General features: G+C 41.9%; 1 protein-coding gene across 4 annotated transcripts in view; it reads right to left on the bottom strand.

Moving 5' to 3' along the window:
• Nucleotides 1-404: 404 nt before the first annotated feature.
• LOC121606575 (ral guanine nucleotide dissociation stimulator-like) overlaps nt 405-19,712 on the bottom strand; it is a 56,689-nt gene continuing 37,381 nt past the window's right edge. For 3 of the 4 annotated variants that reach the window (XM_041936971.1, XM_041936968.1, XM_041936967.1), the window contains exons 2-18: nt 16,083-16,387; nt 14,482-14,556; nt 13,081-13,274; nt 12,486-12,610; nt 11,389-11,604; nt 11,093-11,196; nt 10,847-10,931; nt 8,260-8,337; nt 7,838-7,924; nt 7,684-7,716; nt 7,346-7,467; nt 6,233-6,328; nt 5,837-6,041; nt 5,641-5,715; nt 4,704-4,970; nt 4,477-4,591; nt 405-4,208 (exon numbers count right to left, since the gene is read on the bottom strand). In XM_041936971.1, the coding sequence (XP_041792905.1) occupies nt 4,033-4,208; nt 4,477-4,591; nt 4,704-4,970; nt 5,641-5,715; nt 5,837-6,041; nt 6,233-6,328; nt 7,346-7,467; nt 7,684-7,716; nt 7,838-7,924; nt 8,260-8,337; nt 10,847-10,931; nt 11,093-11,196; nt 11,389-11,604; nt 12,486-12,610; nt 13,081-13,274; nt 14,482-14,556; nt 16,083-16,387 (2,358 nt within the window). In that variant the 3' untranslated portion in view covers nt 405-4,032. The remainder of the gene's footprint in view (nt 4,209-4,476; nt 4,592-4,703; nt 4,971-5,640; nt 5,716-5,836; nt 6,042-6,232; nt 6,329-7,345; nt 7,468-7,683; nt 7,717-7,837; nt 7,925-8,259; nt 8,338-10,846; nt 10,932-11,092; nt 11,197-11,388; nt 11,605-12,485; nt 12,611-13,080; nt 13,275-14,481; nt 14,557-16,082; nt 16,388-19,712) is intronic. The other variant, XM_041936970.1, reaches the window with a different exon arrangement.

Here is a 19,712-nt window from a genome sequence, read left to right as displayed (position 1 = left end):
GTGCTCACTTTATGATCAATGTTTTGGTCCTGAAACACTGTTAATAAAGTCAGAACGATTCTTTGTGTCCTTCATTTAGTTACATATAATTTTTCTGCTACATTTTTTTTTTCAGTGAACGCACCTCATATGTAGAGTTTAATTGGAATAAAAACCTGGTTCATGGTTAAAAACTGATGGTTTTGATGGCAGAGATGCTCCAGTTTTGAGTAATTGCAAATTTGGCAGCTGTTTGATTCTGAAAGCTGTTAAAATGTGAATAATAGGAGGATAGATTCATGAAAGAGGGATTCCTACAACAGCTTCATCTGTAGCTCTTGACAAACATCTTTGCTTCAAGTTTCTTGGGCAACAGTTTAATTCTCCACAGGGAAATGGGTCCAGACATCATAGTGTTCTCACGCTTATTTTTGTTTTCCAGAAAAAATGCAACAACAGTAAACATACAAACTTGTTTTTTTTTTTCACTGTGAAAGGCAGAGGACTCATCTGTTAAGAGCAACCCTTTTCTCTCTTTCCTTGTTATTTTTGGCACATGTAGAGTCAAGACTGTTGCCATTGCAGCTCGCCAACAACATGAGCGAAGGGCAGATGTTCACTACGACACCATAAAGGGGGAATAGATGTTATTTTTTTTGTTCACAGTGCTCGACATGACGCGCCGATCAACAGGCAGAGGGGGCAGAGTGAAAGGGTCAAAGGTCACAGTGTTCAACAGCAAAGGACTTCACGCCACAGTGGCACGAACAACATCCACGACAGCCGGACGACGTGCCTCCTGCCACTCGTCACAATATTGCTTAGGCAGGTTTTTTTTGTTCTGGGGGGCGCGCTTCATTCATCTGATCTCTAAGAGAATTATGAAATTCATGCAGGTGAAAAACAACAAAAAAGCAAAAAAGGCAATACATGGTTGCAGTGCAATCCAAGCAAATCTTGTGTTTTGTTGCGGTGATATGAACAACTGAGGAAAAATCCAACCTTAGATATTCGGTAAGTGTTTTTGGTGAACCCACTTTCCTGTAATCAGTAATTTCCTACATTCCTACATTTCCCAGAAGGCCATGCAACAGGACTCTGAGATGGGGTTAGCTTGCTGTTGATCAAACTGAGTGTGTGTTCATCCCTCACCCCAAACAGCAACTGCTGCTGTAGTGACAGTGATACATTTAAAGTGTTTAAAGTGTGGTACCTTTTTTAGCCTTTCCAAAAGCAAAAACACAAGAGCAAAGGTGTTAGACGTCCAAACAGTGTGTTTGTCTGCTCTACTGTAAGCTGCAAACATTAGCATGTCCGGCTGACTATCTCACAACCTACAGTAGTAAGTGTGTCTTACTTTCTAGCCAAGGAGCACATCACCAAACTACATTAGCTTGTGGGATTACAGGTTCCATTAAAAGAGCTCCTGCGCATGTCAAGCACATCCATTGCTTTTTCTCACTGTGCGCCCTGGATGCTATCACAGTTTAGGCTAATGTTAGCGGCTCTGTCAGCGACCCCTGCCAATGTTACCCAGGATAGCATTATGTTCGTCAGACACATTGGTTAGGACTCATCTTTAGGGCAAAAAGATGCAATAATACCACCGTTATAGTAAACTGCATATGTGCCTCACAAGAAGGGAAAGCTTGACAGGTCCTGCAAGGGCAACTAAAAGGGGCTTTAGTGAACAGTGAGCAAAACAGGTAATTTAGCAGTGAGGGTTGCGTGCAAACAGAGAGAAACTGTGCAGAATCCACAAAAGAAGCCCTTTGAAAATTAGAAATAGCTCAACAATGTGGCATCACTCTATCCATGGGAATAAAAAAATTAGGAACCCAAAAATGGCAAGTACATCCCAAAAAACTGCTTTACAAAAACAGTGACAAGGTATTTTAGGTTGGATTTTTCCTTTCAAGCGACAGATCATGGACAGCACAGAGAAGTTCCCTCATGTGCAAGATCACCGTCGTTCATCTGGGCCCCTGCGCGAAGCCTCATTCCAAACCCTATTCCAGACTCCATGTTTTACAGCCTATCATGGCACATTTGGACTGTGGTTATTGATGGATATGAATGGTATGAAGGATGATCCGCCATGTTGGAAGAAACCACGCTTCTTTCTGTGCAAATATCATGAGTTATACCAAAATATCTGTTTGCAGTTACAGGAAATTTAGGCTGCTGTTCTTTTGCCAGAAGGAAACCTGGGAATCTGACAGAATATCTTGTTTTTGTTGCTTATTTTATGCAGTTGATATTTTTAATCAGTGCATTTAGAAATGTGTATTGTGAGTTTTTTTACTGCAGTATTTTGGGACCACAAGAAGATGGTACATCTCATCTCAACATAAAATATACATTTGAATACATATTACTGAATGGGTGCAGTAAGCCGGGCCTTTACATAATTTCAAGTCAGCTGTTAGTGTCTTAGATGGTCAAAATGTTGGTTCAGAGGCTCCTTCCAAAGAATAAATGCTTAATGAGCACTTAATATTTAAACAGCTTTACAATTATTATGATTGAATTTAAGTATATTATTATACATTGTTGATTAAAATCTTTTTTTTTTGTTAGAAATTCTTAGAAAGAGCATTTACCCTGGGGTAAAAAGCCCATTGAAACATCTCACGCAGCAGGGAAGAAGACTTGTTTCTGTTGCATTCCAACATGGCGGCCAGTGGTCAGGAAGCAGGGAAAGTGCAGCTTGTACAACTTCTTCAGAAGGATAATTAGCAGCACCATATCAGAGCAGAGAGATGCAAAAAAATGTACAAAGCGAAGTGAAAAAAGTTTTGATATCGTGGCAAGTCTATTAACAAAATCTCATGGTTTGTTTCAAAAGAATATACTGCACAGTTGGTGTGAACTGATATATACACTCAGTTTTTTGTTCTCTGCTCTCTTGCTCTTCTCTCGGTTTTCTATCCCAGTCAAGTGCGATCAAAGGGCTGCCACATCCTTCATGGTGTAGTGGCTACAATTCATTCATTAAAAAAAGAAAAGAAAACAGTGGCATGTGATTCACGGCTGTGCCCACTACATTTTGACACCATGTCACCATTTCAGACTCCTCAAACTTCTTGTTTTTTTTGTAACATGGCAGCGTTCAGAAGTTAAAAGAGTTCAGGTCCCTCCACGTCAGCGTCGCTGGTGGTAAAATGCTGAATTGAGTCCCAGCGTCCGAGAGGGGGAGCGAAACGTTCAGTGCTGCAGTCCCAGGAACACTGTCGACATCAGGAACCCCGGGGCGAGACGGTGAAGGCGGCGGACACTCACAACAAAAGTTCCCTGAAAAAATAGAAACACATTCGAACACCCAGCTGTGACACACATCTGTGTTTACTCGCCGCGGCTTCGTATTGTTCGTTTATGTACACTCCATGCCAGGAGGGCACGTGCATGAAGACTGAAGAGTAAAATACAGGGATGGAGGCTGCTGAGCGAGTCAGGGGTTCAAAAGTTGTATCACAGGTGCAAAAAAATCCTCTCGTGGACAAGATACTTGAACAAAAGCCTTTAAGACCGAGTGAATGTTTAGATGTAAACAGTTGGAAACAAAAAACAATGGACTAGAATATGAAATGGATCTGCTTTTCCACAAGCCAACGCAACCAGTTGCGTGGAATTTCAGACCGAACGGAGTCTGGTAGAGTTCGACTAGTTCAGCTACCAAGCAGCTGCACCCGACACCCACGCAGCTGTTTATTTTCCCACAAACGTGTCCTTTATTTGTCAGCTTTATGGAAACAGCCTCTATCTGGACGTTTCCTGCGCCAGAGTCAGCCTTTCAACGTCCTTGGAGGGTCCTGATGCCACGACAGCTGTTTCCAAGTGTAAGGTGCTCCTCTGCTTTCTGCTAATCCACAGAAAGGTCGCTTGGTCATTTATCTCATCTCCTTTGGCATCTCAGTCTTTGTCCAAACCAAAACGCAGATACTTCAGGTTACTTTGCCTCCAACAGAGCCGAACAGAAATGTTATTTCTGAGGAGTGGAGATCAGAGAGGGTTAAGGGGGTGGAGGGGAGGCAGGAAGTGGTGCGTTTGTCCTCAGAAAATCCCTTTAGCGATTTTCAGTCCCTTCTGTTTCATGCGAGGCAGCGTCGAACTGGCCACGTTCTTGGCCCGCACTGGCCGGGCCAAGCCGCGCTTCTTCAGCACAAAGTCGTAGTTGGCAGTGGAGTTCATGGCGTAAAAAACATTGGCGTTGTCCGGGATACGAAGCTCTGCGGAGCGAGTTGAGAGAGAGAAGAACCAACATGCAGTCAGTCAAAACAAATCTTTTAGAAATCCAGTATAAGTTCTTAATAGCGTTAGGCTGGTATATCCAACTGATACATTTATTTTATACAAGTATTTGGAGTCAGATTGAGACCCCTCCCTGCCACAGCTGCAAAAAAAAAAAAAAAAACCTAGAAAACCTGATAACAAAACAAATTAATTGGACAGATGGTATTTAACTACTTTCCTGATGTGTGTGTTTTTAGTTTTTACCTTTGTCCTCAGAGATTTTCTGCATCAGCTCGTAATCCTCGGCCTTCTCCCGCTCCAGGTTGTGTTTGATCATGGCCTTCCTGATGACAGCTGGAGTCTTATCTTGACTTGTGACCTGAATCAAGGGACAAATATTCATTTCTTGATACTTTTTTCTTGCAGTTTTTCTATTGTTTTCCTAAATCAGATTATTTCCTGAAACAAGAAGATTTAGGAAATGACTTTACCAGGATGCTCTTGTACATGTTGCCGTTCTCCACGTCCAGGCTGACCCTGATGATGCAGCAGTCGTCGACCTGCTGGTTGTACAGCGGCAGCGACAGAGTCGAGTAGTTCGACACCGCCGACACTGAGCGTTTGTGTGAGCGGGAGGCGGACAGCGGGGTGGAGCAAGAGACGGAGGAGGAGGAGGCGCTGCTGGAGCCGGAGGCTGAACCGGAGCTGGAGCCCGTGCCGGAGGTGTCCAGGGACGACAGCGACGTACACTCCCAGAACTGAGCAGGACGACACGAGAGCAGAGGAGGTGGTGAGGATCAAACATCACAGGGCAGAGGGCTGACGTTTACATTCATTATCATTGAACCTGTCAGTTACCTTTTGGATCAAAGGAGTATCAACATCAGTATCTATGTTACTCAGTATGGGATTTTTACACTCTTTTGCGGTGGCCTAGTTTTATTCACTCCAAACCAGCTGATGGAAACACACCTAATTTTCATTTTGTTATTTTTTCTTTTTTGGAACTTGTTCTTTTCAAGTCTGCTTGACAATTCGATGGAAACGTTGCAAGTGATGTCATCAGGAGCTTGTAGACTCATTCTTAACAGAAAGTCTGTGGGCGGGTTTGGAGTTTGAAAGATGTGGGCATTTACCAGGTCGAATGAGGAGATGCAAGATTGAGTTGCATTATGGGTAATGTAGAATCCAGTGTTTTTCAAGTTTGACCCATACTAGATATCTGAGCCTTTTCATTTTTTACCATTCCTTATTTTATCTTCCTCTGGATGTAAAATACTTAACTGCTTGAGGTAACTTTGGCCCTTTAAGCACACAGCAGCGTGTATAACTATTCTATACATTGTTCACATGTTGTCATACTGCCATCTACAAACATGCCTGATCACGTTTAAAGATAAAAATGCAGATCATGAAAGTAAAACTTACCGTTGAGGTTGTATCTGCTGCTGGAGCTTCTCTCCCCAAAGCAGAGACGGTAAGTTTCACTGAAGGAGTTGACGTCTGGAGACAGAGAGAGAGAGAGAGAGTGTGAGTGAAGGAAACAGGAGTCATGACCCAACAGCCACACTGGTGAACATGCAACACTAGAATAAACTTCTCTATCCCTGTCTTTGTGCCTCACCTTCCTCTCATGTCCCTCTGGAGAATCCGACAGGAAGCTGGCGTTCACGTCCTCCAGGTCTGAACCACTGGAGCTGACAGAGGTGACGCTGAGGGCGTCGCCGCTGTCCCCGCCGCCTCCTTGGTACGGCCTGTAGTGCGAGTGGTCGAAGGACTTGGAATGAGAGCCGGCGCCGCTGCTGCAGCCGGCCTCCGTCAACTGCCGGCTGAACACAAAATAGTAACAGGGGGAAGACTTTTAAACAGTTATGATACCGCAAAAAAAACATCCTGCAACTTGTTTGGCTTACTGTTATGATTACAATGTGAGATGTAATATGCAGCTCATGTGTAAGAAGATGGTTGTCTCTGTTTCAACAGATTCTGCGCCTCAGTTTTGATCAACTCTGTCACTTACTCGCTCCAGCGTTTCATGATGCCTCCGTTCTTCTTGGCTCTGAGCGTGTTGCTGGCCGACTCTGACAGAGGCTCGATCTCGCAGGACAGATTGTAGCTGCAGGAACAGGAAGTCAGGACGGACGACATGTTAATCTGAGCTCATGTCAAGAGTGAGACAGGACGGCCCATTGTTCACAGCTATCCTGCCAATTCAGTACCCACACATCCCGCACTGATGTGTCAGTAAACAGAACAGAACAGAACCCTCAGTGTTAAGTTAAGTCATCCTTCATTGATCCCTGTGGGGGAAATTCATTCTCTGCATTTGATCCCTGTTAAGTATTAGGAGCAGTGTGCAGCCTCTGAGCAGCACCCAGGGAACCATCTCTAAGCCAGTGCTGAGTCAACGGAAGAGGACTTAACCTAACACACATGTTTATGAAGGCAGGCAGGCGGAGAACATGCCACCGTGCTGCCCAGTGTGCTGGGCAATACTTCATTCAGTGATGACCCTGAGACACAGGTAAGTCCAGCTTCCTAATACGTAAAGATGTACTTAGTAATAATCTCAAAGATTTTCATTTAAATAAATGTTTGTCAAGTCACCATCTATCACCGATTGAAGTAACACAATGGTGACTGAGCCGACTGCCCGCTGATGAAAGTCTTGCAATATTTATATATTTGCTTCATCAAAAATCCATCTACAAACAAAACAACGGTCATTCTGGGGATTATTTAACAGCGAATCAGTCTGAAATACTGCAGGGAGTAACGGAACAAGAAGGCGCAGCCACAGTGAGCTGTTATTCTCTGACTTGTTTATTAATACGACCACAGTTTGTTCACTTCGCCAAGAATTTTGTGACCAGTAGTAATTAACCACATTTGCTGTTACCACCAGTAACTATAGGTGTTGCCAAATCAACCAGGACTGAAATCTTTCAGATCAACATTAAGCAGAATGGTCCATTTCAGAATCATATAGATTATATTATTGTATACAAGTACTGATTCATTAATGTACTTATCAAGTTAGTGTTGCAGTGAGAAAAGATGGGGATAATATTGACTGTAAAGACACACATTGTTGAGACAGACGGAGAAAACCAGCATGAGTGGACCAACAAACCTCTCTGCCTCACTGAGCTTCTCCACGCCTGCGAACCATTCTCTGAAGTGGCTGTCCTGAGTGAAACTGTAGTTGTTGGAGGCCAACTGGAGCAGTTTGATCTGAGCGATCACCTCAAACTCCTGCATGTAGAGAGCAGAACAGGAAATGGTCAAAAAAAGGGTTTAATTCTCAGACTTTGATTTACCAGATTTATTTTTATCTGTTTCGAGCTGAAAGACAATTTTCAAGAAGTCACTTTTTGACACCTGAAAGACACCTGCAAAAACGTTTTTCAATCTATTTTTCTATTAGGTTTTTTAGATCACATGACAACCAAGCAAGAAAATCGAATTCACCTTTCTTCTCTTCTCGAAGTTTATCAGACCACCCTGAAAAAGGAGATAAAAACATGAGAACGTGATGGTAAAAACAAAGTAAAACACAAAAACCTGCCGAGGAGGATAAAAAAAGAAACTTATGACAGAAATAAATACATGTCAGGTGTCTGACCTCTGTATAATCCTTCATGGCAGTGTCCATCATCACCAGGTCCGTCAGGAAGGTCCCCAGGTAAGGAATCGTCCCCTGCATCACTCCCTGTAAACAGAAGGACGTTAAACATGGTGGCTGAGTGTGAAAACATTTTTAGAAAGCTTCTCCGAAAAACAGCTCTTAAGAGAATCGTTTTCCGAATGTACAGGCACAAAAAAACAAAACATTATCTTCAGTCTTTCTCCTCAGACCGGACAGACTGCAGTGCCCACACTTGTCACTAGGTGGGGCAGTGGCCACATAATTGATGCAAGGCAGCAACTATGGCTGAATGTGTGAGTACAACAACGAGAAGCAGAAGCACTGAGATGAGACAAGACTTTCATAGACAAATAAAAAAATGTCTTGTTTGTCTGTCTTTGTTCAGTTTGTGGACTCACCAGGTCTCTCTGCTGCTGGTGTCTCCTTTGAGCTCGTTTGGGGTTGATTTCCAAAGTAGCAAACTTGGAGGTGCCTTCCTGCAGAACAATAACAAACCGGATGCCCATGTTATATACACAAAGAAATAAACTGGAATTCTTCAAACCCTGTGTAACACTTTCCCAAATTTCACCTTCAGAGCTTACATAGAAGCAATCCAACACATGTAAATAAGAACATGCAATATGTCATATATCAACATGTGACACGTGAAAAAAACTCCTGCACACAGTAACTGCATCAGGTAGGTTGTGTAAACCAAAATTAAAACATCTGACTTTTACATAAAAAGAGATCCTGCCCCTTTAATTCTGAAAATACATCGCCATGGATCTATAACTTAAAGGACAACTTTTGTGTGAAAACCAACAAAATCGAATTATTGTTTGTGCTGTTTTACATGAGCAGCCAATGCATGCAGCTGGCCTGGATGTTTAAGCCCCGAGGGTTAACAAGCAGGAACCTCCCTTCATGGATATTTTGTTGAACTCAGCCTAAAATTCTTCCAAAAGCTTCAAGAAGGAATTATGGCACACTTTCATCGTCCTGAAGTATTAAAAGTGAATATATTTAACCCTAAAACTGCATGAAAGTAGATATGCCGAAAGGTTAGTTTAGTTTTCTGGTATGGAAAAAGTCATTCATGCGATTACAAAGCATGAACATGATTGAACATACTTTCATGCTGACTGTTTCTTAAAACATGTTGCCTTGTTGTTGAATTTCAGAGGTAAAAAAACTGAGTAACCTCAGAGAAAAAGTGGGAGAGAATCCACCTCCTGGCGTTCCCTGTCACATTCCTCAGTGTGATGTAATGCTCTGAGGCTTTCTGTAGCACACGTAACTCGAGCTGACCGAGTCGAGTGAACGCAGCCTGGTCTGAGCTGATAGAGCGAGAGAGAGGCGACGCCCCGAGGTGATCTTTTTCACCGACATCAGATCAGAGCTGTTATCTACACCTGCCAAAGGTTTCCTCCTTCACTTGACGTCAGTGGGGACTCCCTCAGAGGAAGCCCGGGGTGTTGGCGCACTGTTACATCAGCAAAGTACTCATGTTTATAAATAGTTGTAACACATTCACCGTATACAGTCTTTATTATGACACACTGAAGAGGTATTTGTGTGAATAGGAAGAAACGCCAACTTGTTTCTGGTGTTACAAATTAAGTAGAGTCCACAAACAAAACGCCTTACATACAGTTTGATCAATTTGAAAATAGCGATTTATACCTCATTAGGGTTTCTTATGAAGGATTAGTCTGTATCTATGATGTATTTTTTAACAAATCCCATTAAAAGAGCAAAACCAGAAATGATTAACCGTTAACAAGTACCGTGTGTTTATCCAAAGCCTGCTAATTCTTATTCCTCTGTGCCACGGAGCTCAACTGTTAAGTAACACGACACAAACTATTCAGAAACACATCAAGGAGCCAAGCTGTTGCATTGGATGACATGTTTCATGTTTATCACCATGAATATACACACTGTACTGGACACACTGTTTTGACTGCTGCCCCAAATACTATATATATATATATATATATATAAATAAAATAACCAGAGAGGAATAACTACTGTTAATACTGCAGACTATCTACAAGGAGAGTCCCTTTTCTATGATTTATTTCATCTGAGACAATGATATCCTTGGACAATGTGAAACCGAATTATAATTCTGAGAAGGAGGAAGAATTTTGTTAATTGTGGCAATTGTGTGTGTGTGTTCACGCATGCATAACAAAAAATTCTTATCATTATAATATTTGGCCATTTTTTGTTTTGAAATTTCCTTCATTATGTCAGCAGCAGCATATGGAACGTGGAGATCTGCCAGCTCATTTCCTGTTCAGTCACGTTTCTGTGTTTTAGCGCCTGCTGTCCTTGAACCCAGTGCACCAGTGCGAGCTGCAAAACACTCCAAAGGTGTCGACCACTCTGCATTAAACTCCATGAATCAGGTTAATGATGACAGCAATCTGTCAGCTGGTCGGAGCCCACCCAGCATATCATGAGTGATATATAGATACTGTGATCCACGAACATGGCACAAGGTGTTCTGTCCTGCAGGATGTTTCTGTGCATGCTACTCTGCAGCTGGTGTGAGATAGACGTGAGAAAGTCCACAGACGGGACGGGTCACCGAGCCATACATCCTGCTGCCTTCTGCTCAGCTGCCACGCTAACATTATATAACTCACGCAGACTGATGGATTGATTTGTCCGATTAATAAGGGCTGATTACGGAGAACACTGCTTACTTTTTATTTCTGTCTGTCACTGTGCTGTTATTTCTTTTTCAGATGTGTTTTCTAATTTCCTATTATCATGGTATATGTCATTTTATAAAATAATGGTAATATACTGTATATTGTGTCACTGTACAGTACATTTTCTGGAAAAACCAGATGGGACTGGGCGATACTGACAAACTCAAACAATGTGATTAGTAATTATTATTTTGCTGGTGGTACTACCGCCGCAAGGAAAAATGACCGTCTGAAGTTTTAACAAGCTACAACATGTGTGCTTAAAGCTGTGACCCACCTTCACCAGCAGCTCTCGGCTGAGGGAGTAGTTGTTGTCGTCTGAGAAGATCTCAGACAGCTCGCGGAAGGTTCGGAAACTCTCCCTGTGAACAGACGCAGAGGTCAGCACATGAAAAACAAACAAACACAGACCCCCAACAGCTCCTTTATCTTCAATAATAAATAATCTCATAAATTTCATATATGCATATATGCAACAACGTGTTTGGAGCCCACCGCTGCAAAGCCGAGGCTGGAAACCTACCGTGACACTTCCTCCCAGGTCCTCTTGAGGCGGTGGATGGCGTTGCACTGCAGGGCGGAGAGGATGGCTCGTAACGAGGAGAAATTCTTCAGGATCCGACACTCCTGATCACAACGGGAACAATTATCCAGTCAGAAACAGATACAAACTGTGCTTGAAATGTTTTAGCAGCCGTATTTTCCTACTGTTACTTCCTGTCTGACAAGCTGACAGCTGTTAGGAGATGCTCAAAATGTAAAATATCCCTTTAAATTATGACTAAGTTCAAATAAGTAAACCTGACGGTGTTTGCTCACCCGAGCCACGTCGATCCACCTCTCTAGCAGCCTGGCTCTCTGGTTGGGCTTCAGCGTTGGGTTGCTCAGGCAGGTGGTGATGACACAATTGGTGACAGAGTTGAACTGGGCCACAGTGGCTCTAATGGTTGGAGCCAGGTGCTCCTTCCCCTTCTTATCCCGCTGAGACCAAATCCCACCCAGGCAATGGTAGGGCACCACCTTCTTAAACAGATCCTGGACAGAGAAACAAACAAAGACATTTGAAATATGAACAGTATGAATAGTCTGAGTGTTTAAATACATTATGTTAAGGAAAATTCTACAAGTCAGACTTTATAATTATGCAGCATCAAGCTGTGGGTAGTATTCAATGTACTCAATGTGTGGCAACAGTTGTTTGGGATGAAATAATAAATTTAAGATGAATAATGCTGTCTGTGGCTCTGGAGGGTATTTTAAAATGTGGGCATTAAAATAGTCAAAGAGAGACTCACAAAAAGATGTTTTTGTTTACATTTCGGGAAATGGAGAATCCAGGTTTTTTACCAATTCTTTTCCCCCTGTGAATCCAACAACTTTATGGATATGCAATACTAAATCAATGGACTACCTCTTTGAAATCTCTCCTTTGTGGCAGACTCAAGAAACATGAATTTGATTCTTTTCTGCGTTAAAAATATATTAATATCACTGGGCATGGGCATTGTTGAACATTAAAGCTTCTTTAAACACATCAAAAGAGAGCTTTTAATAAACAGTGCCAGCTGAAACCGCCCCGAGAACAGCAACTGCCAAAAAAGAAAAAAAAAAAAAAAAAAAACATCACTGTGATGGATTGGCAATCTCAAGATTTTCATTCGGTGAAATACCCTAAATCCAAATTAATTTTGAAAATGTATTGTCAGCTTTGGAGAATGATGAGCGGTGATGTATGTGTGATTTGAGATTAATGGAAGTAGCCTTCTGTTGAAGGACACCTGAGAACTGTTTTAAGACCTGAGCTTCTCTGATGTGCAATTTTTCACTATTTTCTGGCATTTCATAACTAATCAACTGAAACCGAACAGGGGCTGAAACCCTGCATCTGTCGATAAAGAGAAGGGAGACATGCTCACCGCGTCCATGAGTGTGAACTGCTCTGCCACCATGATGGGGTCAAACGACAGGAAACTAAAAGCAGGTAGCTCGTCCTCAAAGCCACTCTCTTCCTGCGTGGCAAAGGGACAGCCAATGTGTTCCCCTGAAGAGATGATAAAAAAAACAACATATTTTTTACAACACTGCCACAACCTGAGCTCAACCTACACACAGCTCCTGCACTTCTCATCCTTTCTTTGACCTTGCTGCTTGTTTTTTTTTCTCCACAGGATTTGAAAATTTCACTCAGTGCTCAAACTCACACATTTGTCAAGTGTCTCTTATCTCCCGTGCTGATAGTGACTGTCAACTAGTCCTTATCACTTGTACGACCAAACTGTTCAGTATTACATGATACTGTGTCTGCAGCTACATGTAACATGTCGTTGTACATGAGGACAAATTGTCTTGCATTTGTCCAATAAGAGAGTCTGAAGACTCATTCATAATCAAATTCTCAACATGAAAGGCAAATCCAGCATTTCTCTACTTGACCACAATTTGCGTTTCTACTCGGACCCCCTTATTCTGGAGTCCCTGCCCTGTTGTCCCTCTCCTGTCCTGCCTTCATACCATCAGGATCAGGCTCACACTGCTGTCGGCGGTGGAAGTGGGCAAGCAGGTTGCGGGCGCGGCGCTCCAGGTCCGAGCCGGGGAAGTGGCGGTGAAGGTAGGACAGCAGCTGGTGCAGACAGTCGTAGTTCGGAGGGCTCCAGAAGTCCTCAGAGTACTGGTCCAACCACGCGCCCAGGATAGACGAAACAGTGCTGCAACACACAGAAAATAAAAGATGTGATGACATTAAGTTCAAAATAAATATCAATTTTGCATATGAGAGACAATGTTAAGTGCAATCTGCTGGACAGCTTGATATAAGCTTTCTTTAAATACACATTTTGTTGCTAAAAATATAAGTCCATCCATTAGTTATTCCGGTTTATCCTGAGGGAGACAATCCCAGCTGGCATTGGCCAAGAGGTGGGGTACACGCTGGACAGGTCGCCAGCCAATCACAAGGTTTACACAAAGAGAGGGGCAACCATTCACACTCGCATACACACCTATGGACAGTTTAAAGTCGTTCGTCTTTGGGAGGAAACTGGAGCACCATGCCACCCCTAAATATAAATGCTAAATACATTCTCTGATTGAGGAAAATTAACCGTTTGGCAAGATTTTAGGAAATCCAATTATTTGCATTCTTTCACAGAATGAGATCAGAATCGATATCAGTGTGATGTCTGTGCTGCAAGTATGAAGCTGGAGTCAGGACCTGGTGAGTCAGCATTGTTTAAAGGGGAAACAGCGAGCCTGACTCCGTCCAAAGTTCAAAATACACCAGAATTCATCACATTTCCATACAAATGTAAGAAATTAACTGAAAAATGCTTCAGGAAAACCAAAATGATGAGCCTTAAACTACTTGTGTCATTGTTAAAGACATCTGTGAACAACATTAATAAGACAACAGTTACCTGTAACCCTTGGTTTGACTGAGTTATGCTAATACTGCTAAAATGACAGCATCTACCTAGTTGTGGTAGCATGGATGACACGACAGCTGCTCCCAGTATTCACAGGTTTCACTGAGGTGTTTGGCGCACACTGACCTGAAGGTTTACTGACCTCTTCCCTAAGGTTTCAACAAGCAATGCTAACAATGCTAATGATTCATTTTAGTAAAACCGAAGCTACAAAGGGCAGTAAAAGCTTAAGTGTTTTTTTGTATTTTTTTTCTGTGATTGATGTATCAGTGATTTTCATCAGTTCATGAACTGCAGTTTATCAAACTCTGGCAGAAAAATCCCCCCGCCCCCATCAGACAGATGTGTAGCAAAGAAAAATAACCCACTACAATTTCCAACTGTGCTGATATCCCTTTAAAGCGGGGAGGAGTGGGACGAGGCTCGGTGCTGTGAATGTACTCAGTGATTAATGTTGGCAGCTTGACACTGAAGGTCGCAGCAGACTCACTTTCTCAGCTCCGTGCAGTCGTCCTGGGAGACTCTGTGTGCTGTGGCTACAGGGACATTTTGGAGTTTGGCATACCTAAAAAAGAAACACTCAGTTTAGTCCTCTTCAACCAAGATAATGAAAGGGGCAGCATTTAAATTCTGATAAATAAACAACAAACAACAAACAACTCATGAGCTGTGGCACGCACTGAACATCAAACATTGACCCTGAGTGCACAGCATGTAAAAACACGGCTACTGGACTCTTCTTGATTTTTTGCTCGCACTCATCCTGTAAGAAACAGCACTACTTTCTGTAAATGTCAACTATCTCATTTGGGAAAGGTTTATATTCATACTTTTGTTGCATGCATGGCAGAAAACTTTTTTTTCTAACTTTAGCCTAATGTAACCATTACACTGCCAACTCAATATTTAGAAATGACAACGAATAAATAAATAATAATAACAATGCCGATTTAATAATAATAGTAATAATAATCTTATTATTACTATTGTTATTATAGCTGGATATCTTCCTCAGCAGCAGGTGTATATCTCTTTTAGGCCTATACCTAAAATCTTCCTAGTAGAGTTGGTCAACAGCTTGTTTTTTACCTTTATTAACCGGATGCTCAATAAAACATGTAGGCTATAATAAAAAAATGTGTAAACTACAGAAAAAATAAACGTTAATTATGTAATAAACAGGTAGCTATAAATTGTGATCATTTTGTAGAAAATGACACAAAGTCTGACCTGAAATCAGGAACAAAATGACCAATGTGAGAAAGAAGCGCGTGTGAGTTAACAAGCTTGTTTGCTCTGAATGGTTAATTACAGGTGACATCAGCCATCAACAACTAATCAGCTTTGTCTGCAAAAGTTCACTTTATGAACAGATCTGCCACTCAGCAATAAAATAAAAGCCATTTAAAACTTACCTTCTCTTAATATGTTGCAAATTTACAGAAACAGGGATGAACGTTTAAGGAAACAGTGCTTAACAAACCACATATTCAGTAAGTTTTTTTTTACATTTTATCAAGCACTTTATGTTCATATTACTAAATTGGCACAAGCTACCCGTCCATGTTTACTTATCGGAACAACTGAATTGAAAGGCTATTAACATCTTGGTTTTTTGGAGCCAGAATACACCATATTTGGACAAGAGGGTGGAGCTGGGGATGAAACACTCTATCCTGATTGGCTCTGACTGAGAACCAGAAGACACGCTGTGGTGAGGACTTGCCAATCACAAGGTAGCCACACCCTAAAGCACACCCTGCTTTGTCATCTATTTTTCCCTATATTGGCCCATAATGAACAAAACGAACATCATGCTGTAATGAAGAAGATTTGAAAGTAGCAATTGAGATCCTAAACTCATGAGGAAAATGTTCTCTGAGGTAATAAATCAAGTGAGAAGCAGGGTCACTTTCTCATAAGTTGAATCAGACTTCGTTTTGCAGCCAGTGGAGTCATCCCCTGCTGACCATTAGAAAGGACGCAGGTTTAAAGCACTTCCGCACTGGCTTCACTTTTCAGACTATTTATACTGTCTACAGCTGAGAACCACTGGTGTACAGACAGGTGTGTCGTCTGGCGTCACTGTACCTGTTGAGCAGGAGATCCAGCACCTGCTTGGTGGTGGCGAAGGAGCGGTAGGTGCAAAGGAAGATGGTTACGTAGGTGGAGTCTTTGCCCCTGAACGCAGACACCATGTACTCCACCAGCCTCTCCAGCGTGCCGGCCTTGATGGTCCGCACCTTGCAGGTCTCGTAGAGGCTCAGGGCCGAGTCCGTCTCCACGCCCAGCCATCGCTGCCCCTTACTGGCAGACTGATGAAGCTGCACCTTCCTCAGCGTGATGGTGAAGATGGCATCGTCCTCGGCCTCCTCGCCGATCTCCTGCGTCGAGCTCTGCGAGACAGAGAAGACTGTAAATAAGACATCTGGCTCCAATCAATAACCTTCATTATTGGCTTTTCTTTAATACAACCAGCCACTAAATCCTTAAATTTTGTGCCACAAGACATGTTTGGCCTTTCACGTTGGAACAAGCTCTTCAAATATTTGCTTGGAGCAGATTAGAGGGAGCTGAAGGCAGAGAAAAGATGCCACGGTTACCATGCGGAACGGCGGGTTAAAAATGTCCGACATCTCATTCTGGGATGAAACCCTTTAATTATGACCATCTGTGTGACCTGGCTCTCTTCTTTTTTGGCCTGTCTCTCTGTGAGTCATACTCTGCGAATCATGTGCGTGGCCGTGCACAAACAAACAATAGCTTGTTACTAAACAGAGCTTACTGGATAACTGGCACTACAATACAAGCTGCAGCCTGTATATACCAACAGGCATGAATGAGAGCTCTGTAGGCTGTCGCATGTCACCATCGCTGCATTTTGCTGCTGTTTTCTCTTGAATCCGAAAAACAAAAATGCAACAAACCACAGAAGAGGACAGCGATGTTGACAGAGAGAGTTTCATACATCATCGTAGCTGTGAACAACAACGTGCATGTGACCCACATCGGCTCTCTTAACATTACCAACAGCAACTAATCAGTGAATTATAAAACTAAACTCCACTTTAAAGCCAACTGTTGAGCAACAAAAGCGGAGTGACGCAAGATGCAAAAAAGCAAAAATGTCTGCACTTGCTAGTTCGGCTTTTACAGCTGCTTTTCTTTGCGTGAAAGTGAACTGAACATGTCTTGGTTCATGGACGAGACCTTGGGCTTTAGGATATTGTGTTGGACATATTTCACTAACCAGACGTACTGAGTTAACACATGTTCTGCAGGGTTTGAACAATTTTATATTATTAGCAGCAGCTCTGAACACATTATCAACATTCAAAGCTGTTCAGAAGAATGGTGGTGTCGTAATAATGTGATCAGATCATGTTTAGTTAGTTAGATCCATTCTTAACCTCAGGATCACATATCTGTTATGAAAGTCAGGGTTCACTTGTTTGCTTTTTTTAACCCTGGAACTGTCGACCGTATCCCACAGCTTGGGATGTCAAGCTAGGCAAAAACCTGGTAAGTGCACCTTGAGTCTAGAACATTTTACCACAGATTAGAGGGAGCTTTCTAAATCATTTACAAAACTCTATGCCGACGAAATAGTTCATCCCACATGAGACTACGTGACACACAATAATACCACAAATACAGTACACCCTGTAAAGACTATGTATTGCTGCATACAACATACTATGCAAGTATGTCAACGAAATGAACATTAGCATATACAGACACACAGTATTAACACAATATATAAGACGCTTTCTAAGAAACGTAAAATGAACAAAATGTGCATGTAAGTTTCTGTTTATTTAGCACAAGTGAAAAGTTTTGTCTGATATAATGCATAACCGTGGAACACTTTTCACTGTGCTGAACATCGGTTTTTAGTGCTTCACATGTAAATATGTGGATATATATTTGTGTATTTATGATACACTGCTATACACATACTACTGGTATCAGTACAACATCAGCGGCTTGTGAACACCAGACTGAAACCAGTAACATTATCAGCTGGGAGGACATCTTGACTGTTGACTGTCACGTTGATTATAAAGCACATGGTCTGCACCACAGTACTGTGTTTTCTGCACTAGTATTACCACAAAGGCATGAAAAGATACCAAAAAGCTGGAATTTGTTAATTATCAAATTCTTAATTTGTTTCAGAGACAAATTTGTGACTAAATAAAACTGACTTTACTGAAGTTTTTGAAACTAAATTGCTCTTCTTTTCATTGGAATTTGCACTGGGGAAATACATTTTGTGTAGTATTAAGATAAGGCATAATCACTAAAAAATATTCCAACTGGCAAGTATTGCTTATATTTCCAAAACAGAGAGCTTCTGGTCAATGTTAATACTCGAAAATATAATAGGAAAAGATGAAAGCCTAATAGTCACTACTCTTAAGGACTAAAACAACCTGCTATTACTTACAGAATTACAAAATCTCATTCCAATTTCATACAACTCAGTAGCACAACTTAATGCAACGCAGAGAGCAGTGTATCACAGCAGGGGCTTCCAATCAGTGGCTCACATCGGTGTTGAAAGATAAACCCTGACAGTCAGAGCGCTGTGGCTGTTGAACACATCTAACCTAAATAGCAGAGCTACAGTGGCGTGAATCATTGAAGCCGAAGCCTCGATGGAGGAAAGGCATGTAATCTGGTGTGCCACAGTCATCCGTTACGGCCCCTTGTAGTGCATCCTGGGAGCATTAGTCATCACAGCTCTCAGTGCGAGTCCCTGCTTGACTGCCTGCCTTTTTGGTCAGGATGTATTTGGTTACATCTCAGTCATCGCTAAGTCCCTCTGTTGTGTTTTTGTTACCATGGAGACAAGCTCAAATGAGGATGGCTGCGAACTTGTAAAACCAGTGTTATGAGCGATACAGTATCTCAACCACTACTTCTCCTGTTATTATATTTTACTTCCATGTTTTGGACATGATGAACAAAGTTAAAAAATATGAATTTAAACCTGTTTGACTAACTTGCCTCACGCAGGGTGGTAGCTGACGTTGTTTCGGGTTTTCTTTATATGTAATCCATCACTTAGTTGGGAAATATAAGCCAGAGGGATTTAAACAATGAACTAGATTTAAAGCCAGGTCTGTGGAGTTCAGTGAATTACATCATGTAAAACAAGATGTTTTTGGAAAATAATGTGAATTTCAGGATGCACTGAGGTCAATTGACAGACCAAATTATCAATTTGACTAATCTAGAATCCTACTGGCAAATAAAATGATGATGAAAATACTTGGTAGTAGCAGCCATTCAAACTCAGGTGGCAACACATAACACAACTGAGTCAAGCAAAAAGATCAGCGTCACTAGACAAGAGAGTAAGATCATCAGCTCAATGACCTACAAAGAAAGACCTCAAAAGACAACAAAGGAAAACAAACAGAAGAAGTCTGACGCTGTTCCACATTCTCAAAAAGCAACACTGTGTTCTTACACACACAAAGGACAATTGGGGTCAAGTGGAATAAATGGCAAAGAAACTGACTGTAACTGGATCATCAAACATTCATCCTATAAATTAGACACTGGTGAGTCGTGGGACCTCTGTATTACCAAAAGCTAAACAGTAAAAGCAAACTTTTCCACTATGATCAGAACAGTGAAGAAACAAGTTAACACAGGACCTGCACTCCAGTAACCCCAGCAGAGATCCTTACAGAGTATGTTATAGAGGGA

This window comes from Chelmon rostratus, chromosome 5, assembly GCF_017976325.1.
Source record: "Chelmon rostratus isolate fCheRos1 chromosome 5, fCheRos1.pri, whole genome shotgun sequence".
NCBI lineage: Eukaryota > Metazoa > Chordata > Actinopteri > Chaetodontiformes > Chaetodontidae > Chelmon > Chelmon rostratus.
The sequence above is the reverse complement of the archived record's forward strand: the minus strand, read 5'-3'. Positions and strand labels throughout refer to the sequence as shown.